We start from the raw sequence: 23,558 nt of genomic DNA, 5'->3' as shown, positions 1-23,558 counted from the left end.
TGTGCCGTGACTTGAGACTTACCAGTTTAGCAAAAGCATCCTCCAAAAATTTAGGAGGATGAGCTGGGGGACAATAAACATTTAAAATGCCATTTATCAAGGCTTTAAGAATTACAAACCTCCCATCTGTGTCTTTAACACATTCCAACAATTTAAATGAGAGATTTTTGCTAACCAATATAGCCACTACCCTACTTGTATTAAATGATGAAAAGTAAACTCGGTCAAAGCCATTCTGCTGTAATTTCAGATGCTCCTTGTCATCCAAATGTGTCTCCTGTAACAAAGCAATATCCACCTTCTCCTTTCTAAGACTCTAGAGTACCTTCTTCATCTTAATTGGTGAGTGACATCCCTTGATATTCCAGGTACACCATTTAATCAAATAATTAGCCATAATCTTCTGCAGTTACTTTAAATTCCAGAGGGGAGAACCCGAACCACAAATTACTGATCCTTAGTGTCACGTGGTCCATTAAATATAAAAAACTACATAAACTAAAACCACTACATTTAATAAACATACAAAATTATTAAAAATAAAAAACAACAAAAACCAGAAAACAAACCAACATTTCAAGCGCCAATAGCGCTGAGTAGGGGAACTCACCCCCCCTGCCTGGAATGGGCAACTACCCGTCCCGAACTGCCCATAAATAGGCATCTAACCATCTCAACCACCTTCACTTCTCCCGGCTAGAGCCGCATCGCAAGCACAAGCTAAAAAGAATAAACACCCCATAGAATATCAATATGAATAAAAAAAATTCTTTTTTTAGAAAAAGGGGGAATAAATACCCCACCCATCCTTTGGTATGTCCTAACTTAGAAATTTAAAATGTACATCTTGACCATCACCAGACATAATTTGAACCAAATTATTATCAAGAGAGGGGAAAAAAAGGGGAAAAACAAAGCTCCAACCGGATTTCCTCCATTTCTTTTACAGAATGATAAACGCATACCCAAGCAACGATATTTATACATGCTACAATTGTTTAAATTAGGTTAGTTTGTCCACAAAGTCTCTTGCCTTCTCCGATGTGTCAAAGAGATGCATGAATCCATCTAAGGTGATCCGAAGCACTGCCGGATATCTCAGGGAGTACTGAATCCCAAGCTCCTTCAGTCTTCTCTTGACACCACCATACGATTTTCGTTTCTGGATCACCGCCGCTGAAAAGTCCTGAAGAAACATGATCTTAAACCCCTCATAAATTTAGGGCCTTTGGATCCTTCCCCTGGAGTCTGGAAGCCTCCATGACTCTCTCCTTATCCCGGTAATGATGGAATCGCACCAGGAAAGGACGAGGGCGTTGACCCAGACCCGACCTCTGTGCTGCGACCCAGTGAGCCCTCTGTATCTTCAATCCTCTCATGCCAGTCTCCAAGTCAAGGAATTTAGGAAGCCAATCTTCAACAAATTCCGCAGGCTGTTCACCTTCCTTACCCTCAGGCAGACCGATGATCCGAATGTTTTTTCTCCCGCCCCTGTTTTAAAGATCATCCACTTGGTCACACAAATTACGAACCTGCGTCTTCAGGGCTTGGATCTCTTCGTTGAATGAACTGGCATGAGCTTCCACCACTGACCCTGTGCTCCACCTCATCCGTCCTCTTCTCCAGGTCTCCCAGCTGCTGCTCATGCTTCTGCAGCATGAGAGAGACTGGAGCCAGCTTCTCTTCAATCTGTTTCCCCAATATCTCGTGAGATTGAGAGCTGGCTCACCAGGTCCTGGAGAGTAATCTGCTCCGAGGCTGCTGCAGGCTGAGCTGCAGGCCCGGCCTCAGATGCTGCTCCTCCCTTTTTCGGCATTTCTGGACAGCTGAAAATACAGGAAAGTCAATTTTTAAATGTTTCTTGGGGCTCCACAATCTTTCCAACACCCCAAGAAATCCTGATGACCTGGGTTGGGTGGGTTAAAGGACCGTCCAGCTCCTGCTGTGATGCGAAGCTCCAGTGCGATCTTCTCAGATTGCCGCCATCTTAGGTCCCTCGGTAAGTCCCTTTTAATGCGGGAAAACTCACCCTTCCCAACAGCCCTCGCTTCACCACTCCTCCTCTCCTCGCTGCTCTGGTAAAATAGACATGCCTGTCTGTTTGTAGACTATTCCTTGTTCCATCCTGCTCTGGTCCCTCCCCACAACTCTTTGCCTGCCCTTCTGACTTAATCAGGACTGCTTCTCTCGTGTGGAATTAGAACAACTTAGCAAATTTGCTCCCAATTTCCATCCTATTGTCACCTGATCCATCTTTGACTACTTCATTCCCTTAGCGTGCATCTGTTTTCATCTCTGAACAAGTGCTGGCCCCTGATTTACAAAATCACCAACTCCCACAGTAACCTTTTTAATTATAGATCCTTACCCATTACCTTCTGTAACGACTCTGCTCCTGTTTGTTCCTCCATCTGTGTCACTTCTGTTTTGATCCATCTTCTGCAAGTAGCCTCATATTCACCTTTTTTTTCCCTCAACTGAGGATTTTCCTCTGTCATGGTTGAGAGTCTTCAAATGAATTTGACATGCTTCCTGCTCTTCTACTGTCAGCCCTTCCTTATCTGCCTCAAACTGTACATTGGCATTTGTTTCACTGAGCTGTTTTCAAACATGAAAATTCTTAAAATGGAAATTTTCCTGTTGGCCAATTTTTAAATGCATATGCTGTGAAGAACTGCTCACCAAAATGTGGAATGTTCCTGCTGATACTCTAAATGAAACCATAACTTTGTGCAATGCTGGTTAGTAATGTTGAAAGATTTTGTTCATCTATTACAATATCAACATGCTTTAGGCCTCAGATCAAATTGAAACAATTTAACTTCATATTTTTGCAAGTTATTTCATTTCTACAATGTCCTGTTAGTTTTGAGTATGTGATGGAAACTTTTCTTGAGCTGTTTATATACAAAGGAGTTACTGAAGTATATTGTAAATCACTTCAACTTGAATTTTATTGCCCTAATTTTGAGTTTGCTTCATAAAGCACGTTGCACTCAAGTTCCAGTATTTGTGATTTCACAATGTGAATTGTTTCTCAAGCATGCAGTCTGAGGTTCTGTAGGGTACAGCCCCACTCTGTACTCCGGTTGAAAGGTCTTAGACTGGAGCCTTTCCCAATTATCAGCTGCATCAATCTTTGGTGTATTCCTCAGCACGTTGACCTGAACCTCAGTGTTGCTCTGTTCCTGTTCACGTGTTCTAGAAAATGTTTTCCCAATGCATCAGAAATGAGGTTGGGAGCCAGGCAGGTAAAATCTCACTGAGCATCTGTCGCCAGTTTGGAAGTCAGTAAAGCAAGGCCAATCAATCCTTTCTCTCTTTACACCTGAACTTTAACATAGCACCTTCCGGTAGCCTGACCCAGCAGCCATGAGGTGCATTTAAAAAGTGAAAGGGCCATGTAACTTCAATAAAACAAGTGGGAAATTGTAGCAGCAGTTTTCTCCATTAGAAACAAATCCTGGTCATCAACTGAGAAATGCTTTCACTGCTGTATATGGTATGTCTGCCTAATTCCTCACTCATGCACCATATTGATCATCTGAGACACCTTCCACTTCATCCACTTCCAAATTTCAGGTAGTGTTTATATGAAAACAATTTTCAAAATTGTGGAAGAGGAAAATATTATACCTAGGATCTCTTTCAACCAAGTAGCCAGTTTTGTGTGGTTTGAAGGGATCTGTGAACTAGCTGTACACCGACATCAATTGTCATTACGGTTATGACCCACTGAAGTAGTGCCATAAACAAGAGACCCATTCCTCTTGAAGTCGGATCAAATGTTAGATACATTTTTTGAAAGGTACACCTGGTACCCCAATTTGTGGTTTTTCAAACCAAGGTTGATAGAAACCAGGTTTCTGTACTACGTAAGAATTATAATTTAAATAATTAAACTGTATCTGCAAGTCAATAGACATAAACCCCCATAGGCATATAGCAACAATACTAACAAACTCTAATCTCCTTAAATGCCCCTCTACACAGGCAGGCAGACAAAATAGGGAAAATAGACTATTGTTGAAAGTAGAGGAGAACTGGATAACTCAGTTGTGGTCTTTGTCTCCTGATCCCAATGTTGAGATGATCTTCAGCTCACTAGGCCCATTGTCTTTCTCTGAAAGCTTCCATTTCTGTAAGTAGTACAGTGTGACTGCTTCATTTGGAAAATATCTGATTTAGCAATTGCAAAAGTCATACCTCATAGCAGTTGCTGCTGGCAAGGTAACTGGCTTTCAACTTTAATTAGGGTTGTTTTTACTGCATAGAATATCTATCTTTTGCTGGGGGAGGGACAACACATCCCTGTCCCCTCCCTATTTTCTCCACTGCACTCCCTTCCCAAACATGGGAAACTTTTTTTTATAAGACAGAAAAACAGCGCTTGACTGTGTCCATTAGGGATTGGTCTACATGTTACCACCTCGAGATGATTCAGGAGATGGCACATTATCCGTTGGCTTGCTAAGCCAATTGTCCGTTGGCAGAATGTCACCTCATCAGAACGTTCAAACAAGCCTCACGACATAGCTTAGCTGGTGATAAAGAAGGGACTCCTTCCACGTGTGGAGTCTTTCTCCTTGACATCTTGGTCTTGTTGTGTGGAATAGGCCATTGTCCTCTTGGGCAAATTTCTTTGAATTAGGGCAATTCATATTGAAGGACTGTGTCACACATATGGGCAGCTGAACATGGTAATCTGTGTTGCCCCCAAGAACAACAAAAACTGTAACAAAAACAAAAGTTGCTGGCAAAGCTCAACAAGTCTGGCAGTATCTGTGCAGAGAAATAGAGTTCATGTTCACATCAAGTGACCCTTACTCAGAACTTTGTCAGCATTAAAGGATGCCTGACAGACCAATGGTTTCCAATGCAGAATATTCTGCTTTTGGCACTTGTTAGTGCTTCAAGTTAATGCGTGTTTGTCAGCTTTTGCCAATGCTGCTGTCTTTAGGTGAACATAAGTAACTGACTTTTTCTCTGAATTTTCTTGCCATCCATTTAATTAAATGTTTCATTAAATGAAACACGTTAAGTATTTGCTTATGCTCACCTAATGTAAGATTGAGCTGAAAACTTTGCATTGTAAATGTTAGCATTTCAGAGCTTTGTGTGATACTTTTACAATAATTTGGACTGTCGCCCTGCAATATTGCAACTACATCTGTTGTGACTTATTTTGCTCTAACCTTGCAAGCATGACACTTCAATAAAACTTTAGGACTTGAGCTACAATGAAGGTGGGGAACATGTTTGTGAGCATTTCACCACCTGTTGGTTGTCAGTTTGGCAATATCAATGCTGATAGCAATTACCATAATCTTCAGTGTACATGCTCACACCTGTCTTGTCTAATTCACATTTACCCAAGTTGGAATATGCTCATGACTTTGGTTAAAAACTCTTACATATTAGATATCATTGCAGTGTAGCTCTGTTCTAAATTGGGCTGATTTGAACTGGAACTAACACCAGATTGTAATACAAAACTGACTGAGAGTTAAGCAGTACATTTTTTTTGGTTTACCAGCTGGTTGACCTTGGGGGGGATGGTAGGGTGCTTGACAGCATTATATATTAAGCTGAGAATTAAAAATAGAGCTTTTCCATTACTGAATTAGTTGGAAGATCAATGTTCTAGTACTTGGCTTTAGTTGCTGACATTTGAGTAAATTAACATCGATCATCACCGCCCCCCCCCCCCCCCCCCCCCCCCCACTCCATCCAGTCTCCCGTCTGCAGACGCATAGGGCTGTGCCTTCTGTAATGAGTGGTTCCCACTTCACTTACGAATGCAGATGTTTTTTTTTCTTCAGGCCGGAGTACTGCAGGAAATATGGTACACATCCTGGACTGAAAGTTAGCTTGGAAGGCAAGGCCTAATGGATCTTTTCCTACAAGTATTTTAAATGTAGAAAGACCAGTTTGGGTTGTGGTGTGGCCACCTGTGCTTTTGCACAATTTACACAAACAGCCAGAAAAAGAGAGAATGGGTTGCAGCAGCAGCAAAATGTGCCTGTACGATCCTTGTGCTGGAAAGAGGGTAACTGACGAATTCTTTTGATTTGCTGACTGGAACTGTGAGGGGTTGGTAACTGACGCAAGTAATTTCAACATTCTTTTATTTCCAGCTGTTCGCTGTAGATTGCTACAAAAATAGCTGAATAATTGTGGTGCATTGAAGAGCCAGATTATTGAGCCCCGCACATCCTATAGCATTTTAAAGCCGCATCCTGACTCTGCTTTAGGGATTAGAAAGCTCAAGTTCAATTTCCTGAGAAGTAATGATCACTGGTGAATCAAATCACTTAATTTTATCTGCTCAAGATTAATGAAGCACTCAGGTCTGCATGTTTCCTTGCTGATATTGTGCTCTTGGCTTACGATATTTTTCTTCTAATACTTTGCAAGGTGAGCAAAAAAATTGTTTGTTGAAACCTTGTTAGAACTGTGCATTAGCCACCTAATTCAAGCCTCTTCTTTGGTAAGAATAATCTTTTTTGAAATTGTAGTGGATGTAGACTGGATATACTAATTCATGACACATGGGAAATATTGTGCTCAATACAAAAGACTGAAGTCAGTTACAGCTACGATCGGCTCTGTACCTTGCAACATTGCAAGCTTTTTGTAATATATACCAGAGTTTTGTTTCTATTGAAGATAAAGTTGATGTCTCTGGACCTTTTGGAAAAAATGCACATGGTAAAATATTTCTCTGAACAATGTATCCTGATATATCTTTCTGCTGTCACTACAGTTTTTGTGTACTAGTGATTTAAGCAAACTACCTACATTTAATGTATTTTGAAAGCTTCATATTCACTTGAGTTATTAAGCATAGAAGATTTTGCAGTTCTAAGTTTTGTTTAATTCCCATAGTAACAAAATATTTTTCTTCACAGCGGGAGGAAGTAAGCAAACAACACAAGGAACTGTCTCATGAGCTGCTTACTCTGCGCAGTGAGCTAGGTAAGAATCAGATTTTATTGTGATTTTTATAGTTCAAAACTCAACTTCATGATTTGGTGAATATTAAGCTGTTTAGTAATATTCCTGCAGTTGAATGTTCCATGATATCTGTGAAAACACTTATTTCTCTGGAGGCTGGCCATTTGACCCAGTTCCTGGAATTCTGAGCATTTGGTATACCAGGAACCGCCTTAGGAAAATGTTTCCCCTAGCCCTACCATCTGATTTTAAATGCAAAATAATTGTTCATGCTTTAGCATTTATTGCTGAATACTTACTTCGTCCTTTTTAATATCCTTTTTTACCTTTTTAGATATAATTTAATCAGTGAAACTTTTTTAAATGCTTGGCAGAATGCTCAAGCCCAGTCCAGAATAAAATAACTCTTCCTTTGGTTCATTGTAACATATATTGTGTTTAAGTATGTAGCCCATCTAGCCTTGTTATTGTACACACTATTTGGGTATCTGGTTAATGTGGCATTTTTATTTTACCAAAAAAGGATTCGCAGCCAGTCAAATTGAGCATTTGAATTTGACTTAATGGCACACAATTGCCTCACGGTTCAGTATCAAACAGAACCTTATCATTTTAGCCTTTAAATGACATTCTTGCTGACAAACCAAAAACTCCTAAAACACATCAGCTACACTTGTGAAATTTGCAATGAAGAGAAATACTCTTGTGAACACTGGATATGGAAATTTCAAGGCAACTTATTGTACTGTGCATTAACAATGAGGCACTTTTGCACTACGTAGTACGTTCCCAACTTCAAGGAGGCACTTTTTTTTAAATGAGAGGGGAAGCACTGAGCAAGATTAGAGAGACTTAGGCCAGTTTGCTACTGCCCATTGGGCAGTGACAGCCAGTAACATGTAGCAATAAGAGTAGCCTGATTGGCTGTTGTAGAAAACAATTTAAAAGGGACAACGAGACAAGGTTTTGCATGGTTGGCTAATTAGTAAAGCTAGATCACATGGGATTCTGAATGAGCTTGTCAATCAGATTCAAAATTGGCTTGAAGGCAGGTAAGGTGATGGCTGAGGATTTTTCTGACTGAAGACCGGTGAGCAGAAATGTTCTAGAGAGAATGATGCTTGTCCACTTTGTCTTTTATATAAATTATTTAAATGAGAATATAAGAAGCATGGTTAGTAAGTTTGTTGATGCCACTAAAATTGGTGATAGTGTGTAGTTAAGTTAGTTGTCGAAGATGAAAAAGAGATCTTGATCAGTTGCGTCAACAGTTCAAGGAGAGGCAGATAAAGTTTAATATGGATAAATGTGAGGTATTCTATTTAATAGGCTGCTGGGTAGTGTTATAGAACCAAAACTAGGGTTTCAGGTACATAATTCTTTGAAATTTGTGTCACAGGTAAATAGTGTGGTTAAGGTGATTTGCACACTTGCCTTCATTACTCAGACTTTTTTGAGTTAGGAAGAGATAGTGAAGAAGGCATTTGATATGCTTGCCTTTTATTGGTCAGTGTATTGGTTAGAAGAGTCAGGAGGTCTTCAGGATGTTCGGTTGCTTTTGGAATACTGTGTGCAATTCTGGTCTCCATGCTTGAAGGAGGATGTTGTGAAGCTTGCAAGTCCTTTCTGAACCTTTTCAAGGATATTACCATGGTCGGAGGCTTTGACCTAATAGGGAGAGGTGAATAAACTCAGGCTATTTTCCCTTGATCATCAGAGGCTGACAGGTAACTTAAGGTTTATAAAATCATGAAGGACATGGATAGGGTATACAGACAAGGATTTATTTCCAGGGTGGGGGGATGTTCAAATCTAGAAAGTATGGGTTTAAGATGAGAGGGGAAAGATTTAAAAGGGACCCAAGAGGCAATATTTTCATGCAGAGGACGGTATGTGATTGGAATGGAGGTTGGTACAACTACAACATTTAAAAGGCATGAGGATGGTTCTATGAATATGAAGGGTTTAGAGGGATGTGGACCAAGTGCTGGAAAATGGGACTCCATTAATTTAGAATATCTGGTCGGCATGGACGAGTTGGATGGAAGTGTCTGTTTCTATGCTATATACTGCTCTGACTGAGGTGGGACAGGACGTTGTTGGGGCCTCTTCTGGGGTACTGTCCAATTCTGCTTGCTCTTTTATTGGAAGGATATTATTAAACTGGAGAGGGTTCAGCAAAGATTTACTAGGCTGTTACTAGGGCTGGAGGGGTTGAGTTAGAAGACGAGGCTGGATAGGATTGGACATTTTTCACTGGAACATGAGGTTGAGGGGTGGCCTTTACAGATATTTATAAAATCATGAGGGGCATAGTTAGGTGAATGATAAAGGTCTTTTCCCTTGGAGTTCAAAACTAGAGGGCATATTTTAAGCTGAGAGGAGGAAGTCTGTCAGCGAAAGTAGTAGATGCAGGGACAGTTAATTTTTTAACAAGAGACACTTGGCCCATTTCCCTCAACCTACCTTCCTTCCTTGAATAAAGTACATGCAGGTGGGAGTAGTTTAGTTTGGGAACATGTTTGATGTGGACTGGTTGGATCAAAAAGTCTGTTTCCATGCTGTATGACTCTGGCACCATTGTCATTTGAGAAATAATGGAGCCATTACTAAGGATATACTGACATTTTGAAAAATCATAATAGAATCCAGCATAGTATGAAAGAGAAATTGCTTGCAGGGTTTACTCGAGCTCTTTTTGGATATAATTAGGCCAGAAGAAACAAAGGGTAGATATACTTGGATTTCAAAAAAAATTTGAAAATTATAACATGATTCCTGCACATACTAGAGCTCATTGCATTGAGTGAATGAATTGAAGATTAGTTAATTAACAGAATTGCTGTCTCGATTTCAAGTCATTCGCTTGGAATATTGTAACAATGTTTTGCAGTGTGCTCAAGAATTGGTCAGAGCCCCACTTGAGTTTGGAGACCCAGGATAAATATAATGAAGAAATGTTAATACAAGTAATCACTTGTGTCAGCATGCAATAAAGAAACATGTAATTTTTCCATATGCTTATGGGGATATAAACTTGACCCCTATTCACAACAGAATCATATTTTGGTATAGTCTTCACTCCCAATGATACTGCCACAATAAAAAAAAATGACAACAATCATAAACACCAATTCATTCTGCTTTTGTGCTCATCTGCCTGAAAACAGTTGCACTCCAGGAAAGTGTGGTTAACGCAACTGGAATTTTTTTTTTGAGTTGAATGGCTTTGGAATTCCTCCCCACAGAGCCATGGGGGCAGAATCATGTAAATTTTAAGGTTGCGAGAAATTCTTGATCAGTATTGGAATCATAAGTTGAAGGGAAAGTACAGGAGTGTTGGATTAGCCATGTTTCTATTGAATGATGGAGCAGGATTAGGAGACTGAATGGCCTATTCCTGTTGCTATTTCTTAGGGTTTTATGGAATTGCTGTTGGTGTTACAGCCAGCTTAAGAGGGGTGAATTGGCTTTGTCATTCCAATTAAAATTTGGCTCCCCAGAAACATGTTAGTTACAAGACTTTCTTGTATGGAAGGCAGAGTCATTTCTTGCTGCTTAAATTTGAAAGAAATGTGACATGAAGTGCATAAATTCAGATGTGGATAATGTCTTGTACAGAAAGGAAGAATAATGTATCAAAAGGAACACGCTGGACATTGGTGAACTGAAGTATAAGCCCTTGAGAAACTCAGCAGATCTGGCAGGTATCCTGAGTAGAGAAAGACTGTTAACATAATGTCCGATATGATGTGGAGATAAAGGAATGTGTAGTATAAAGTCCGTACAATATCCTTAAGTCTTGAGTTGTTGGGTCTTAACTGGACGCATTGATTAGAAATGTGAATCTAGATGTCAAAAGAGAAAATGCTGTATTGCAGATGTATTGGGTTTTAAAATCCAATGTCCACCTTTAGTTTGTTTATCACTAGTTAATTTGCTTTTAGAGACAGAGAGAGGAAGAAACTTTTCTGGTTTCAGTTAAGAATCCATTTCATTTTGCTCGATTTTAAAGCTGTTGCTTGAAATGCAGGGCATTAATGTATTTTTTTTTAATCTGGGGTAATTGTTCCCAAGCTGGATAACTGCAAGAAAGTGTTAAATCTTGACTGAGACCTATCGTACAGATCTGAATTTAAAACTAGATGATCAGTAGTTCTCTCACGAGTGGCTTCAGTCTCTCTTGATAAATGTTACTTTAAATTCAGATGACTTTGGTTATTCCAGGTTTGATTTCTAGACCTTGCTTCAACCTAATGTCAGTTGACTGTGGAATTTTAAAATCTATATTTCCTTAAAAGTCCATCCTCCCTCCCTCTGCAAATTGGTTCATCTTCAGCATTTGTGGCCCTTTAGTCCTTCACCAAGATGATTTTCTCTTTTTTGTACCTGTCTATGCCAATTAACCAAGTACTAGGAGCAGTTATGCACATGTACTGATTACAAAGCCTATTTACCTGGTTTACTATGTCACCCTGAGCTAAAGATGGCTCAAGTTAAATCTGTATTGTATCCAAGTTTGTGGCTGTTATGCAAGTTGTGTGGGCAGATAATTTTGAGAGATCTATTATGTGCTGAGGAGAAGGAATGATTCACTTGGAAGTATAGAAAGCAGAATGTTTAAGCAGAATGTTTAAGTAGAATGGAATCTAGGTGTCCTCAAAGCCATTGGCATCAAAATAGAGTAATTATGAAGGCAGATGGAATGTTTATTGCAAGGGTTTGGACTATCAAATTGGACCTCTCTTGTTCCTTGCTGCAACATAGACAGCACAGGTAGAAGCATCCACCCATGTTGTGTGGTTTTTATTTCCTTAATTAGAGACTTGGCTTTGAAGCAGTTCAGAGAAGATTTGGTAGACTGCTGTTTGGGATGAGGTTGCATTTTGGGGAAGAATGAGGTGTTCTTAGTGAAACATAGCATTCAGTGAAAATTTGACTTGGTAAATGCTAAGGTGGTATTTCTCCAAGGGAGTCAAGTAATAGAGGACAGTGTTTAAGAAAACACTACTGCGTTTCTCATTTAAGATGAAGGTGAGATACTTTGAAAGAGTTGTGATGTTTTTGAATTTTCTATTCAAGAGAACAAGTGGGGAGTCCTTGACCATATATGTGGCGGATCTGATTGGAGTTTTATGGAGGAAAGGCAGACTTGTGACCTTCAATACCAGTAGCAATAGGAGTAGATTGTTCAGTCATTTTCTTATTTTGCAAATGCATATGTTGCTTATTTAAATGCACTGCAGGGTAATATTGCGGTAATAGTGATAGGATGGAGTAATACAGTTGTGGGATATTTTAAAGCCATTGATTTATAGAGAACTCTGTTGGATTAGATTTCTGTGATAATAGTAATGCTTCAGTTCAATCATTTTGTAGACTGTCTTCACTGCATTCACTTAACTCTTCAATTTTTTGGCATACCTTTTTGAGGTTGAGAAGTCTAGATCCAAGTGGTTCTGTGCACGAGTATCTTGGTGCTGCTTCATGTTGCCCAAACTTCATTTTTTGGGAGAAAATTGATTGGGTTTCTTTTGGAGATCAAGCTAATGGCCTGCAGAATACATGAAACATATGAATTAGGTGCAGAAGAAGGCTGTTCAGCCCCTCTAGTGTGCTCTGTCACTTGATACAATCATGGCTGATCTCATTTTATCTTCATTTCTGCTTCCCTTCATAACCCTTCAAACCAGCAATAATTTAAATTTGCGGGCTTTAATTTTTAGCCTATGTCCCAGTATCCATGTTCTGGGGTAGTGAATTCCCAGATTGACTATCTTTTGGGAAAAGTAGTTTCTCTTAGTCTGATTTATCTTAACGATGACCACTCAAATGAAGAACTGTCCTCTACATCATCTTCTTCAATCCCCTTTCATATCTTGTATGCCTCACTTAGATCATCTCTCATTCTTCCAAACTCCAGCAAGTATAGGCCTAAATTGTTCAACCTGTCCTCATAATACACCCCATATCTATGGAATCAATCCAGTGAACCTCCTCTGAGCTGCCTTCAATAGAACTACATCTCTTAAGGGGACCAAATTTGTCTGCAGTACCTCTGGTATGGTCTCACCAATGTCTTGTTGTGCCAACACTACCCTCTTTTTCTATTCTATTGAGAATTTGTGAGAAGCATTTAGTAAGCTTGCAGATGGCATCAAGAATGGTACAGTTGACAGTGAAGATGGTTGTAGAAGATTACAAAGGGGTCTTGATCAATTGGGTCAATGTGTTAGGCAGAAGCTAGGGGATGTTAATTGTGAGGGCCTGTTATCAGGCGAGTCCATATTTGACATGTGAGAATAGTTTAAAGATCGTTCAGGACTGGCATGTTGCAGTAAGGAAGAAGGACAAGGATGGTAAGGTGAAGGAACCTTGGAAAATGAAGGAGATTGTGAATTTAGTCAAAAGGAAGAAAAGTAGTATAGTAAAGTTTAGGTAGCTAAAATCCGACAGGGTCTGTTGGGTGGTGGGGGCGGTGGTGGATTATAAAGCAAGGAATTAGAGCAAGAACAGGCCTGATGAAGGGCTCTTGCCTGAAACGTCGATTTCGCTGCTCGTTGGAAGCTGCCTGAACTGCTGTGCTCTTCCAGCACCACCAATCCAGAATTTGGTTTCCAGCATCTGCAGTTATTGTTTTTACCACCATGAAATGACCTTGGCAAGTAGGGTTAAAGAGAATGGCAGGGTATTCTATACATTAAATATAACTAGGGAGAAATTAGGACCACTCATCAAGGAGGCAACTTGTACTTCTAGGTAGAGGATGTGGGTGAGATCATAAATGGGTACTTTGTGTCGATATTTACCCAAAGAAGGATATGGAGGATAGTGAGATTAGTGTGGGACCTGCTGATATGCTAGAACATTTTGAGATCAAGAAGGAAGTGATGGGTCTTTTGAAGGGCATTTAAGGTGGCTAAGTCCCCAGGTCCACATTATTGACAGAGGCAAGAGAGGAGGTTACTGAGGCCTCTATCAAGACCTTGTTCACCACCAGAGAGGTACTGGATGACTGGTGAGTAGTTAATGATATTCTGTTCAAGAAGGGAAGTAGGGTTAATCCAAGCAACTATAGACCAGTGACACTCACATCAGTTGTTCGGATGCTCTTGGAGAGAATTCTTAGGATATATGCTCATTTAGAAAAGAATGATCTAATTATGGACAGTCAGCATGGCTTTGTGCAGAGTAGGTCATGTCTTACTAGCTTGATTTGAATTTTTCATGGAGGTGACAAAGATACTCTGAGGCTAGAGCAGTGGATATTGTTTATATGGATTTTAGTAAAGGCTTTCAACAAGGTCCCTCATGGTAGACTTATCTAGTAGATTAAGATGCATGAGATCCAGTGACATGGCTGCGTGGATTCGGAATTGGCTTGCCCATAGGAGGCAGCGGGTAGTGGTGGAAGGTTTTAATTTATATCAAGATGTCATGTTGCAGCTTTAAAAGACTTTTTGGCTAGGGCACAAAAGAGTATTGTGTTCAGTTTTGGTTGCCACATTACAAGAAGGATGTGGAGACTTTGAAGAGGGTGCAGAAAAAGTTTACCAGGACATTCTCTGGATTTGACTATATGATCTACAGGGCGAGGCTAGAAAAACTCAGCTTTTCTCTAAAGCAGCAGGGACTGATGGGAGACTTGATTGAAGTCTATATAATAGAGATGCATAGATAAAGTTGACAGTCAATGTTTCTCCCCCAGAGTCAAAATGTCCAATACTTGGGGTCATCCATTTTAAGGAGCACAAGGCATGTGATGGGCATGGTTTTTTACACAGTTAAGAGTCTGGAACACACTGCCAATGGTGGTAGAGGCAGATACAATAGGGGTATTTAAGGGACTTTAGATAAGCAAATGAATATGCAAGGAATGAAAGGACATGGACCAAAGGAGGCAGAAGGCATTAGTTCGACTTGGCGTCATGTTTGACTTAACATAGTGAGCTGAAATGTCATTTCCTGTGCTATATAGTTCTGAGTGTGGCAGATGGAGTTTAATTTAGATAATTGAGGTGTTGTGGTAAAACAAACAAATGTGGGATTTACACAAATAAAGGTAAAGTCCTGGGTAGAGTTGTGGAATGGAGAGACCTAGGGGTTCAGGTACATATTCTTGAATGTTGAATCGCAGGTAGGCAAGGTGTTTAAGAACTCACTTATTATGTTTGCCGCCTTTGCTAAGACCATTTGAATTCTAGGAGTTGGGATGTCATGTTGAGGTTGTACAGGACGTTGGTGAAGCCACTTTTGAAATATTGCATACAGTTCTGGTTGCCTTTCTGTAGGAAGGATATTAAATTGGAGAAAGTTCGGGAAAAATGTACAAGGATGCTGCTGAGACTGGAGGGTCTATGTTGACGAGAGGCTGGGTAAGCTGTGACATTTTCACTGGAGTGTAGGAGGTTGAAGAGTAATCTGAAAGAGGTTTATAAAATCAGGAGGGGCACAGAGAAGGTGAATAGCAAAGTTTTTTTTCCCTAGAGTGGGGAAGTTCAAAACTAGGGGCATTTTTTAAGATGAGGGGAGAAAGATTTCAAAAGGACCTGAGAGGCAACCTTTTCACACAGGATGGTTTGTATGTGGAATAAACTACTAAAGGAAGTGGTAGATGCAGGCACAGTTAGAACATTGAAAAAACATTTTGACAGGTACATGAATCAGCAAGATTTAGAGGCATTTGGGCCAAACGCAGGAAAGTGAGATTAGTTCAGTTTGGGAAACTTGGACAGAAGAGTCTGTTTCTGTACTGTATGACTTTGACAATAAATGCTAAAATTGTATTTGCTTTCCTTATCACCTGCTGTACCAGCATACCAGTATATAAATGCTGTTATCAAGACTTGAGTATCTAAGAATAGAAATAGAAGTGGGAGTATGCTTTTTGGCCTTCTGAGTCTATTCAGCCATATGCCAAAGTTGATTGATCTACCTGAACTTTATCTTCCATCACTATCACTGTATTCCTTGATTCTCTGCGTACCAAAAACCCAAGTGTATTTTTTTTTAAATTGTGCATGCATGCACAAGTTTTCACAATTCATGAAATCCAGTTTCTGTCTGTGTTGTAACATCAGACACATGGTGAAAAGTGCAGCAACTATTGGGTAAACTGCAAAATCAAACTGCTTCTGGATACAGGCAGTGTTGAATCTTAAAATACTTTTTAGGGTTGACCTGATATGTTTGAGTTTTTTTTTTAATTGATTTACTGTGTCCTGGAAGTAATTTCATCAGCCGCAACTTAACTTTTCACTTCCCAGTGATCTTTAGTTTAGGATTATTCCATTTCACTGGACATGAGCATTCTTTCCATTGAACATTGTACATCAGGCTTAGTAATGGCAAAACGCTCGCTGTACGTGTATAGTACTTCAATGGATGTAACTTGCCATTAAATCTTTACCTATTTAACAAGGAATTTTTGACACTGAAACAAAAATTTGTTTTTTTTCATCTGAATCCGTTTAAGTTCACAGTTGTTTCCTACCAATTGTCCTGCTTGAATGTAAGATCACTATGTAACCCTTAAAGTTGTTCTGTACATTTTCAAAGCAATGGCCTCTGGATTATCTGAACTATTTATTTACATTGCCCACTGATGATTAATTTCTCAAAGTAAATGTGTTTTAGGCTTTCAGTTTAGGAGATAGTTTGTTTTTACTTGGGGGAGACGCGCACCCCCCCCCCCCCCCCCCCTCCCCCACCTTGGGGGGGGGAAAAAAAGACTTTGGGTTTTGGTTTGGCAGTTTTGCAGAGACCTTGTAGAGGTTGCATATGTTGTTAGAACCCTCACTCATTTTCCACTTTTTGAATTCACATTTGGTTTGGAGCTATGAACTATGAGCTGAGAGTGACCTTTTTGGATCGTGAGCAGCAGCTTTTTTTTTAAAAAAAGGTAAACAAGGAAGGAAACTGATATTTGCTTAAGAGGCCAGACCTGAAAATTAATTGCAGGTTTTCTTGTTCCAAGAATGCTGTAGATGTTTTGGTTTCAGAGATATGTTATGCGCAAATAGATGGCAGATGTTTGAAAGTTAATAGGGGTCCAGTAGGAAGAAGAGTCTGAAAGAAACCAAAGTTTGAACTGGATTTGAACTGTGGTCGGAAGGATTGTGGCTGCAAAAGCTATAGGATGGAGATTTGATTGTTCCCTGCTAATCTTCTCATTATTAACTTATTGAAAGTTTGGAGAATAGAATCTCTGTTATAAGTATTGGCTAGTCCTCAGAGCTTAGTGAAATCCATTTGCATGCATGCTTCAGAAACCAAGTCCCTTGTGCCTGTGATGTTATGAATCTGGAATCTGCTTAAGTGAATTGGCCAATATCTCTTTTTGTTTTCATTTTGATTTATCCCTTAACTATGTTTAACAGTTTGTATTTGTGTGATTGGGGCCAAGAATCAAAGAAAACTAAGTTTAAACCATGAGAGGCATGGATAAGATAAATAGACTAAGTCTGTCTTTTCTCTGGGATGGGGGGAGTCCAGAGCTAGAGGGCATTGGTTTTGGGTGAGAGGGGAAAGATCTAAAAGGGACCTAACGGGCAACTTTTTTACACCAATGGGGTTGCTGCCAGAGGAGGTGGTGGAGGCTACTACAATTGCAGCATTTAAAAGGCATCTGAAAGTGTATATAAATAGTAAGGGTTTGGAAGGATATGGGCAAGTGCTGGCAAATGAGACTAGGTTAGGTTGGGATATGTGGTTGCCATGGAAGAGTTGTACTGAAGGGTCTGTTTCCATGCTGTAAATCTCTGACACTATAAGTGGAAGTAGGTAGCTAGTTAACACGAGGGTTGCTCTGAATAATATAAACAGTTGTGATGATGTCATTTGGGTTCACGCCAGCAGTGTTTAGTGGAACTAAGCACTGCAGTGTTTGACTTTGGCCTTCCAGACAGCTCCAAAAACCTAATTATGAAGTCCAGTTATGGAGGTGCTGCGGGAGAAGTTTGTGTCAACAAACCTGTCTCAAATGCTTTTAAACCCAACTGAAAGCGCGCAAGTTTTTTTCACAAATGTTCAGCTTGTAAAAATGAGGGTGGCTTGACTACATGGCATTAATTCACAAGTCTAATTTGTGTAGCAGAGCCAAAGTTACCTTTAAAAGCTCATATTATTAATTTAACATAAATGGACTAAAAAGTTGCCCGTTAGGTCCCTTTTAGATCTTTCCCCTCTCACCCAAAACCAATGCCCTCTAGCTCTGGACTCCCCCCATCCCAGAGAAAAGACAGACTTAGTCTATTTATCTTATCCATGCCTCTCATGGTTTAAACTTAGTTTTCTTTGATTCTTGGCCCCAATCACACAAATACAAGCTGTTAAACATAGTTAAGGGATAAATCAAAATGAAAACAAAAAGAGATATTGGCTAATTCACTTAAGCAGATTCCAGATTCATAACATCACAGGCACAAGGGACTTGGTTTCTGAAGCATGCATGCAAATGGTTTTGTGACACCCCTCATAGGATTGCAGTATTATATCATGCTATTATGTCACTGCACTGCTTTCAGAGACCAGGAACGTGACGTTGGTTCAGTTGGAGAAGGATCGGGAGGAACTACAAAACAGATACGAAGGAGTAATTCAAACGCTATCTGAAGAGCACCAGACCGAACTTAAAGAACTAGAAAAAAGAATTGAGGAGCTCTTCACTGCAGAGAAGGAGCACCTACAGCAAAGCTTTGAAAATGATGTCGAGAAGTTGCAAGCACAGCTTCAAAAGGAGGTCTGAATGTGTTTTTTTTTGGTTTTATTTCCTCTTTCCATCCTCTGAAGTATTTGATAAAGTTTTGCATCTACAGTGCCAAGGAGACAGTTGTAAAAGCTGCACAGTAAAAATTTGATAATGGTCGTAGCTCCTGTTGTCCATGTGTACAGTTAAACACAACCACCCAGAAGTTATCACAGATTCTCTGTTCTTTCGAAATGGCAATCATGAATGTTAATGGTTTGATCTGGACTTGCACTTCTTATTTGTACTGCCTCACTGTACAAGTCATTGAAGAATTATTATGGTTTGAATATGGTATAACTTTTTTTAATGGTATACTAAAACCACATATTGAACAGTTGGCTCTTGCCATAAGAAATTTTGTGGGGGCTCACAGACTTTGCCAGGATTAATAACATTCCATAGTTTTCAAATTATTTTTGATATTTCTTCTGTTGTCTTAGTGTGTATGTCCAAATCTGCATTTCACTCCTGAATTGGTTAAAAGGGGCATTTAATCAGCACTTTATACCTTCAGGATTGTAGTCTCAGAAATTGTTGATTTATTGTTTGGTCTTGAAAGGACTGTTGCACAACAGGGATTCCCAATACTTGATGCAGTGAAATTAACATGGGAAATTATCTCAAATTTTCAATTTTCTTTTGAGGTCAGTAATGAGTGTCATCACATCACCACTGGGTGGAATGTCAGGTTTGTTATGTTGATGTGACTGCATTATTTTAAAACAAAAGGCATGTGGTTTGCTCTGTTTGTTGTGCATACTTTGTGTACTAAATTCTTTCTGGCTTTTTACTTTTCTCAAACTGCTTTATTAAAATCGGTCTCCAGAAAACTAAATGAAATGAAAAAGAAAGCATTGAACCATATGCCCCGATTGTTGAGGTGTGATCTGTCCTTGAGATGGACGCTGAATATAAAAATAATAATACTTAAATTTAGTATGAAATGAAAAAAGCCAAGTTAGTGCAAACTGTCCTTGAGTACAGCAAGAGGTGAATAATGTTGAATTTTATCTAAGTCACCTGAGTTGGATTTTTTTCATCTTGTGATACTTTGTCACTTTTTTGAGAGACAGAAATTTGTAGACTGGCATTAACCAAGACTTCCAGATGAAAGTGACCACATGGTCTCAATGTGTGGACTTTTAATTTGCTTGACATGCCAGCATTAATAACCCTTGACTGCTTATGTTGACGTTTTGAATAATAGTGAAGTTTTGAGCAAGCTTTATTAGCGAGTCAATGTTTTTAGTCACCCTGGATTCCTTTTTCAAGCTCAATATTTACTTAATAAACTGTTTACCCAGTTAGGTAAAAACAATGACTGCCAATGCTGGAAACCAGATTCTGGATGAGTGGTGCTGGAAGTACACAGCAGTTCAGGCAGCATTCAAGGAGCACTGCTCCTCTGATGTTTACCCAGTTATCAGACTGTTCTTAATCTGCAGCTTGCTGTGCTGAACTACACATTGTGAAGTTTCCTTTTCTTATAACTGCTACTAAGTAGCAGCTCAGAGTGGCAAAGGCTAAGGTCCTTCTGTCCCAAATTTAGGTTTTGCCTTGTTTTAGTAGATAGTAACAGGAAGTTATATAAAACCAGTTTGTCCCAGAAGATTATGGAAAGTCCAACTTAGTTATCAGCATTTGGGGCTTTCTTTGTTTGATGAAGCCCCTACCCCATATAGTGTACCAAAGTTCTATAGATTTCCATAAGTTTTGTGTTTTAGAATAGATGAAATGCCATAGGAGACTTGTCTGAATCTATTCAGTTGTCTTGCTAGCTTTTCTGCAGCACTGACGACCTGAAGACAGGTCATAGAAACACAGGTGTAGATACTAGGAGCAGGAGTAAGCCATTTGTCTCTTTAAACCTGCTGTGCTAGTCCATACCATGATCATGGCTGCTTATCTCAGTGCCATATTCCCACTTTCTCTCTCTTCTTACCCCTTGATACTTTGTTGATTTCTCAAAATTTATCATCACTTCCATGAATACTCTGACCCAGTGGTAGTAAATTCCATAGGTTGACAAGAAATGGCCGACTCTGTGTATCTTGAGACTGAGACTTTTGACTCTAGACCCTACCAACCAAGGGAAACACAACCCTGTCAGAATGTATACAACTTGGACCTTCTCATTTTTTCTGAACTCTAGTGAATACAGGTCTGACCAAACCAATCTCTTGCCTTAAAGATAGCCCTATCACCACCAGTGTTGGCTTAGTGAATCTACCACCTCAAAAGACCCACTTGTCCCTACTTGCTCTTTCTGGTCTATGGATCCATTATCAATCAGTGCTAGTGTATTACACCCCCAGTCCAGGTGCTGTATGCATCAATTTGTGCACTAATCCCTTAAGTGGGACATTATCAGAACCCTTCATGAAATCTAAATACACCACATCCACAGGTTGCCCCTTATCTATTCTCCTGATTAATTCTCAATAAAAAGAAACTGCTCCAAAAGAATGGTTAAACATAATATTTATAAACCCCATGCCTTTTGTCTAGTCCCATTAATGCTTCCCAAATGTTCAGTTATCATGTCTTTATTGTAGATACAAACTTTTTTTTTCTACATTTAATAGTCTAACTGGTCTGCAACTCTCCTGTTTTCTCTTGCTCCCTTTTCATTTTAGGGTTAGATTTGCCACCCTCCAAGCTGTAGCAACTGCTTTCTAATCTGCAGAGTTTTGCAAGATGACCATAGGGGACAGGAGCAGAACTGGGTTATTCAGTCTTTCGCAGTGCCTCTGCCTTTCAATGAGATCATGGCTGATCTGATAATCCTTGACTCCATTAAATCAACCTTGAATATACTTAACAGAGCTTCAATACCCCTCCTGCAATATAGAATTCCATGTATTCGCTACTCTCCGAAGACATTCCTTTTAATCTGTCATTTCTAACTACCCATCCATCCAGAATTTTCAGGCAACTTCCTTTTTACACTGTAGAATACAGATAATCAGGCCCAGGAGACTCTGTCTTCAACTCTTTTCTATTTCTCTAGCACTACTTTTAATCCGTGCTCATTTTCTTTTAATGCTCCCTGTTAGTTCCTTGGCATTTCTGAGAACTTGTCCTTTCTTGTAAAGAGATCGAAATGTGTTCAATTCTTTGGCCATTTTCTTTCCCCATTTCTGACTTTTGTCTTTAACCTTTTTCTGGTCACACCTAAACTTTTGTCATTTTTTTTTCCCATGTAAGCTTACTCTCGTATGATTTTCATGCTCTCTTGATCAATCTTTTGTCTCGTTTTAATGAATTCTGAACTGCTGCTTGGCTTCAGGCTTGCTACTTTCTCTGGCAGTTTTGTCTACTGTTTGAATCTAATGCTAACCCAATTTCTTTCTTTAAACTATTGTTGAGCAAGCTTTCCTATTTTTGCACCAGGTAGGATTAACTGATTGTTGATCATATCTAAATTCCTCTTAAAAATTAGCCATTGTGTACACAATGCTAGCCTTTTTACCCGACATTGCTATCGGGCACCTCATATCCTTATATAGATTCAGGGCCTTCATTTGCATTTAACTCTTTCATGGTCCTCCTTCCCCAATGGACCCTGCACACTCATTGTTAATTCATCTTTGCTGATTGCGCAGTAATGAATCTAGGGTAGCCTGCTCTCTTGTTGCTCCTCAACATAACCGGTCTTAAAGCTCACATATACACTCCAGAAAATCCTCTGTAATGTTATTGCTAAGTTGATTTGTCCCATCCGTATAGAGTAGTTTTACTCCTGCCATACACCGTGAGAGGTTTGCTTACCTGAGTGACTAACCACCCTAAACGTGAGAGAATATTTTAACAGCCAAATTTGAAATTTGTGACACTGGCTCAACTACTTTTGCATGTTCAGATGAAGTCTTGTTTATGCTGAGAATTAAATAAATTGCTATTGTATCCAAAATGTGTGCAATAAATAGGATCAGTTGGATAAAATAAGTCTAGCCAGCAATGTTGATGCTCAAGTGGGTTAGATGACCACCACCTGGCTCCACATAATGTACTCTGAACATTGAAGCGCATGACGCCAAACATTTTCTCTTTTTGTATTTAGATTGAAGGGGTAACCTCTAAGCATGATGCTCATAAACTGGAGCTTATTGCAACTCATTCAAAAAAACTGGAGTGTCTTCAGAAAGAATATCAACAGTCTCTAACAGGTAATCAATGCCGAATAAAATGGTATCATCCTAGTAAAGTGACCTTGTGAAAGGAATAAGTCTAATGTTGCAACAGATGTAATTCCTCAATATAATACATTGCGTAGCTGCAAATAATTATCACAACTTGGACTTATTTTTGTTAATTGCAGTGCTTAACAGATCACATGAACTGGATCTGAAGACACTTGATGAGAGCTTTAAAGAAAGACAATCACTATTGCAGGTTAGTCAAACTTGCTACAAAGAAAATGCTTCATAGGATTAATTCCACAATGTGAATACAGCTATTTGCATATTATTCTATGCAATGTCTGGAGTGAATGGTTAGAGAATCATTTTGGTGCTTGTTCTGTGACAAATGTTTGCATTTAAAATTAGTGCTTCAAATACAGCTCTTGAAGTTCTGTTGCACTGATCCTGGCAGATTTCAGTGGTATAATACTACATCTGCAGGATAAGGCCTTCAAACATAGACTACTACTTCAGTATTGCATTCAAGCAGAACATTGGATGCAAATCAGAATTGGACTGAAGTCAGTTAAATTTGAAACAAGAATGTTATCTGTTAGGGTACCTAATGTTATCTGTGGGAATAACCTTGAGCAAGAATTTACTGGAAATTGAAGCTCATGAAACCTACTGCAATTGCAAAAAAATTACATACTTTTAATCTCTTCTCA

The 23,558-nt window shown here is 39.4% G+C and overlaps 1 protein-coding gene across 4 annotated transcripts in view; it reads left to right on the top strand.

Annotated features, from left to right (window-relative positions):
• mtus1b (microtubule associated tumor suppressor 1b) overlaps positions 1-23,558 on the top strand; it is a 204,178-nt gene that overhangs the window by 160,834 nt on the left and 19,786 nt on the right. For all 4 annotated transcript variants that reach the window (XM_072570273.1, XM_072570254.1, XM_072570264.1 and 1 more), the window contains 4 exons: positions 6,912-6,978; positions 18,483-18,697; positions 22,770-22,875; positions 23,028-23,101. In XM_072570273.1, coding sequence (XP_072426374.1) covers positions 6,912-6,978; positions 18,483-18,697; positions 22,770-22,875; positions 23,028-23,101 — 462 coding nt within the window. The remainder of the gene's footprint in view (positions 1-6,911; positions 6,979-18,482; positions 18,698-22,769; positions 22,876-23,027; positions 23,102-23,558) is intronic.

The sequence above is a fragment of the Chiloscyllium punctatum genome, chromosome 1 (genome assembly GCF_047496795.1).
Source record: "Chiloscyllium punctatum isolate Juve2018m chromosome 1, sChiPun1.3, whole genome shotgun sequence".
Lineage (NCBI taxonomy): Eukaryota > Metazoa > Chordata > Chondrichthyes > Orectolobiformes > Hemiscylliidae > Chiloscyllium > Chiloscyllium punctatum.
The sequence above is the reverse complement of the archived record's forward strand: the minus strand, read 5'-3'. Positions and strand labels throughout refer to the sequence as shown.